This window comes from Rhagoletis zephyria, unplaced genomic scaffold, assembly GCF_001687245.7.
Source record: "Rhagoletis zephyria isolate East Lansing unplaced genomic scaffold, Rhagoletis_zephyria_1.1 Rzeph_scaffold_01602, whole genome shotgun sequence".
Lineage (NCBI taxonomy): Eukaryota > Metazoa > Arthropoda > Insecta > Diptera > Tephritidae > Rhagoletis > Rhagoletis zephyria.
The window spans coordinates 35,544-41,024 of NW_016158686.1; the positions used below are offsets into that span (position 1 = coordinate 35,544).

General features: G+C 38.5%; 1 protein-coding gene and 1 long non-coding RNA gene across 2 annotated transcripts in view; one reads left to right on the forward strand and one right to left on the reverse strand.

The window, feature by feature from the left end:
- Positions 1 to 3,777, reverse strand: part of ear (ENL/AF9-related super elongation complex transcription factor) — a 23,775-nt gene extending 19,998 nt beyond the window's left edge. The window contains exons 1-2 of the mRNA XM_017618318.1: positions 3,510 to 3,777; positions 2,075 to 2,522 (exon numbers count right to left, since the gene is read on the reverse strand). Coding sequence (XP_017473807.1) covers positions 2,075 to 2,255 — 181 coding nt within the window. The 5' untranslated portion in view covers positions 2,256 to 2,522; positions 3,510 to 3,777. The remainder of the gene's footprint in view (positions 1 to 2,074; positions 2,523 to 3,509) is intronic.
- LOC108364587 (uncharacterized) overlaps positions 1 to 4,135 on the forward strand; it is a 14,854-nt gene extending 10,719 nt beyond the window's left edge. The window contains exon 3 of the long non-coding RNA XR_001847783.1: positions 4,041 to 4,135. This is a non-coding gene — a long non-coding RNA (uncharacterized LOC108364587). The remainder of the gene's footprint in view (positions 1 to 4,040) is intronic.
- Positions 4,136 to 5,481: the final 1,346 nt, after the last annotated feature.

Genomic DNA, 5,481 nt, shown 5'->3' on the forward strand with positions numbered 1-5,481 from the left:
AGTCAGTCTCGAGTTATGTAGACTCTAGACCTGTGAATGCCGTTCTAGGCATACCGCCCCCGGACACAGACGAGACGGAGCTTCATCTGCCTCGGGAGACGCGAACGACACTAGCACAACTTCGCTCCGGCTACTGCAGCAGGTTAAACTCCTACCTGAGTAGATTGAATGAGGATGTGCCAAATGAGTGTCCGGCATGCGGAGAGACCCCACATGACTCGAAACATCTCTTCGCATGCCCGGAAAACCCGACAACCCTAACGGCCTTGTCCCTGTGGACCAACCCCGCAGAAACTGCACGCTTCCTAGGGCAGCCGTTAGTGGAACTTGACGACAACGACTGAGATACCAACCGACCTGGGCGGGGTTGTTGTAGCCGCTACAACAACAATAACAACCTCCGTGTGCATGTGCCAAAAATCGGCCAAAATGGGGTTGATTTCTAAGAGTTCAACTGAACTAATAAATTGCTCGAAATTAAATAATATTTCACTTGTTTTATGTTTACACATAGAATTTTTTGGTACTATATTACATCCTTTCATCATGACAATCTATAATTTTTATGCAAAACATCTTGAAATATTCAGTGGAGTCTGAGCACAGGGCCCCCTTGAAAACTCCGGGCCCGGCGGAAAAACATTTCTGGAGATTTTTCAAATCTGTTAAAATGCAAAACAAAAATGTATCTCTAAATTAGTGGATATTGTTTTATTGTCATGTAATTCAAATAAAGCATCAAGCAAAAATCAAAGTGTAAGATTCATTTTATTGTGTGTTGAAAATATTATCTACAAAGCAAATCATCATCATAAGGGTTGTAAATGTTTTTTCCGGCAGATGTATTTGGTAATCACAATACTAAAAGGGACGACGATTGGGCAGAGGTGAAAGCAATTAATGGTAATAAAACGCCTCTTGAGTTGCGCTGCTTCATATGAGGGCGATTTTAGATAATGGCACAATACAAATAAATTCACATACTACCTTAGAGTTAAGTAATAGAAGAACATGTATTTACACATACATGTATGTATGTATATACAAATGTAAGTCAATCTGAATTTGGCAATACAAGTGCTTACCAATCTGACAAATCATCAATTAATGGATAAAGATTACATTATCAAGCACTTAAGACAGTAAGTTCTGTACTGAAAGTATCAAATTAAGGCAGCTTAATGCAGTAACTTCCTCAGTAATTAATTACTAAGGCCGCTTTGACATACTTACTTATATTTAGAAGATAATGAGCAATGCGTGGCTTTGAGATTTGTAAATTACCAGGGTAATTATCAGCTAAGACGAACTAATAACAAAATATGCTATATATGCTATGGTTGGAAGCCAGACTAAAAAACTGGAAGTAGGTTTACAATATACATAGTTTGCAATTGTATATAATTAGAAGTACCGAGGTAATTTCCCCTACTTTATTAACGGTTGTTTATTAAGTCATAAAACGCTTCAATACCCTCCAAAACCACCGACTGCTCCAATCACCATGCTTCAAAAACCACCAGGCCACAATCCAAAATAACAAAACTAAAATGGTTTATCACGTTAACAAGGAAGCAAGAATTTACATTGGTCACCCAACCGCGTTAATACAAAACCCCGAAAAGAAAACAAAAACAGCCAAACAAGTCAATAAGGATTTGTCTACAGCAGATCTACACTTCCTTTGTGCACGTCAACAACCACCCTCTTATAGGAGGAATTTGGCACCCTCATCAACTCAACTAACTGGCTAGTAGACAGTAGTAGTAGTATGTATATACACACCTTTCCACCCCTTTCATCTCTGCAATCCTAATCACAGAATACGTATTTGTATTCATTCATGCATGGGCTGATGGTGAGATGTATTTATCTTTTATGTGTGTGTCTGTTAGTTATGTGGCAAGCGTGCATCAATGCGTACATTTGCACGCGCTATTCTATATTTGTTATTCTATATCTGTTGAATGACAAACGTACATTCCTAATCCTATACATTCCTACATACATATGCATTAGTATAAAGATGTATTCTGATGTAATGCATGCGTATGTAGTAAAGTACTTTACTTACCCCTCTTTGGCTTTGGAAAGGAATCGTGTAAATTAAAAACGACCTTGTCAACATAGGTGCTGATATCTGCTTCTTTAACACCGCGCACATACAATTCCCAATCGTGAGTGAAGCCTTCTGGTGTTTTCTTGCTGCGCAACCTCGCCGTATGACCGATCTCGAATTGCACTTTTACAGCCATCGCTGTGGACAACACGATAGACGATAACTGCTGTTATTAAATTTTATTGCTGCGGCCCTCACTTGATAAGCAGTGTTATACTGATCAGCGAACAATGTGTTTTGCATGCGGCGCACGCACTCCCTCAATATAGTACATGAACAGTTTCTTTCCTCTACCTTTTCACACACTTTGTTTTGTCCAAATTATACACTACCCACTTGTTATCGTTTCGTTTATCTCTCTTCGTATTCGCCGGACACGAAATTTTTTAATTGGTCTATCAATCTAAAAAAGGAAGAGAACAGTTAAAAAAATGTAATTAGTAAAATACATGAAAAGGTAATGCATTAAAAATGGAGTTGTCGCTGGGACACTACATAATTATGCACTTATGGGCTTACATTACTAACAAAAATACATATGTTGAAGTGCATCAATTAAGCGAAAAGCAGGTGGAATAGAAAGGGAATTCGTAGGCACTGAAAGTAATTAAAAAATAATGGAAATCATGGTGGATTATAGGGGCAAACATTTATAAAAAAAAACAAAGGGAAATTATTATGAATCAAAACCACAAAAATAAAATATGCTATCTACATATAACCTATCAACTTATGTATGTATGTACATATGTAAGTTGATATAAATCAAAATGAAGAAAGCGGCGATGGAAAATGCGCCGACGCATATGTAATGCATTGGTGGTGCATTTCAGTAGCTAAGCGGCGCGTCATTGTGGCACGTAGTCATCCACACTGTGCCATGATGCATACATTCTTACATATACATAAAATGTATATATGTATGTATGTATCCATTCGAAGAGGCGGAAACTTTGCACCAACCAGCCACAGTAATACAAAACGTGTTAACTTTAAGCTCTTGTCGTACTGGGGCATTACCATCACCCCGTAACTGGTTTAAACGATTGTTTATTTTCTTTAGCATAACACAGGTTTTTAATATGTATTTCATTCATTTCATATATGAACATACATGTGAATGAACAATAATATTGAAGCACCTAAATCACCAAAAACAACGCCAGAGCCTATTTATCATGCTACGTCGACGTCGGCATTATGTCTCGCCGCAATAGCGCAGCATGTTGTTTTTTATACAGCCACAGCGACCAACGCTGTTGGATACCATCGGCACATTTTTGAGTATGATGCAGGTACTTCCTGTTTCATCGCTGCTACCCAACCGCCAATGCACCGCTGCTTGACATCATTATTACATTTTCGGTAAATCTTTCTTCTGCAAGCTCACCTTTTCAATGGACTGCCGCTGCCTCTACCGCTGCTGCTGAGGCTGGCCTCACTTTTTCACTTCGATTTTTCACGTTCGTTTCACACTTTCATCTACATTGAACGAACATGCATTAATTTTTTATTTAATACTGCAAAAAAAGCATGCATACGATTAGTTTAACAACTTTCAACGAATCTTTTTAACGTCCATTTTTTTATTTGACACAAATTTTCAATGAAACTCAATTTTCAACACTTCGACGACGACCTCTTCCTCACTGCTTTTACTTGCTTCCCTTTTTCTACTATTTTCCTTTCTTCGTGATTCCACTTTATTTTCCTCTATCCAGTTGAAGTTGGCAATGCTACAATGGGTTCTGAGCTTTGCTAAAGAAATTCTTAAGTGGAAAGCACACGATTGAATGGTGAATTTGCACATTTTGGAAGGTATACTACGTTTATACACGTATTATTTACAAAAGAACAATTTGTAAAATGGTAAACTTTTCGCAATAAAACTGAGTAAACTTTTTAGTTGCATATAACTAAGGGTTATTCTCTAGTATAGGGTAACAAACGCTAAAAAAGGTCCGGAAAAGTCGGGAGGGGTACCAAACGACGCGTTTTGGTCACCCTATTAACAATCCGGAGGGGGTGGGCTAATATTATTAACCGTTTAAAAGTTATAAACAAAAAACTTTTGTTTAATTTCGATGTTTTCTATGAGCAAGACCACGTCAAAAATGTACTAACCGCCCTATTCCCACACCCTGACAAAACTCAGCGGCTGACTATTGCCTTTACTACTGCGCCTAATACTATGCCACAAATTTATTTTAAGCTGTCGTATGACAATTGTCGGTTTTATTGTTATGACCTACTGGGTAAGTGACAACGGCGAAAAAATATTTATATTGGCCCGTAGTCATAGTCACAATAAAGTCGACTTTAAAGTTAGTTGCAGCTTTTTGACATAATTTTCAATGGGATATCTGTCAAAAAAGCNTGGCCCGTAGTCATAGTCAAAATAAAGTCGACTTTAAAGTTAGTTGCAGCTTTTTGACATAATTTTCAATGGGATATCTGTCAAAAAAGCTGCAACTAACTTTAAAGTCGACTTTATTTTGACTATGACTACGGGCCATTGTGTTTTAGGCGCAGTAATTGTGACAAAAGTCATATAATGGATTTTGTCAGTGGTGTGGGAATAGGGCGGTATATCACCAGTTTCCACAAGAATGATAGAATACAAGATTGCGCCGTCCTGGCCGTTGACATTTGTGTACCACACTTAAACAAATAAGCGAAAAGAAGAACGAGTAGAAACTGCCAAAACAGTTCAATTTACAGCAAAAAACGTGTTTTACTTTTGCTAAATGCAAAAATTTTGCATTTGTCACCTAATCTTTTAGAGAATAGGCACCGTTTTAGTGCACTCCATTGCTTTGCAATTAATGCTGCTGCAGAAAACTGCGGCAGTAGAAACTAGCAGCTCTCTCTCGTTTTTACGCTCTTCTTTTTTTGGCACTCCTGCTAATTTCTGCTAGTAAAATTTTTACTAGCAGAAACTAGAACGGGCTGTATAAAGAAAACCAGCCTATTGTCACNATGTCTGAATTTGGCATCCCCTCAAAACTCATACGGCTGTGTAAAATGACGTTGAGCAATACCACCAGCTCCGTCAGAATTGGAAAAGACCTCTCCGAGCCGTTCGCCACAAAACGGGGTTTCAGACAGGGCGACTCCCTTTCATGTGACTTCTTTAATCTGATGTTGGAGAAGATAATAAGAGCTGCAGAACTGAACCGCTCAGGAACAATTTACTACAAGAGCGTGCAATTGCTGGTTTATGCCGATGATATCGACATCATCGGTAGCAAAAACCGCGAAGTCTGTTCTGCCTTTTCCAAGTTGGATAGGGAAGCAAAGCGAATAGGTCTGGTGGTAAACGAGGACAAGACGTGGTTTGTGTTAGTGTGGGTTTTTTCGAT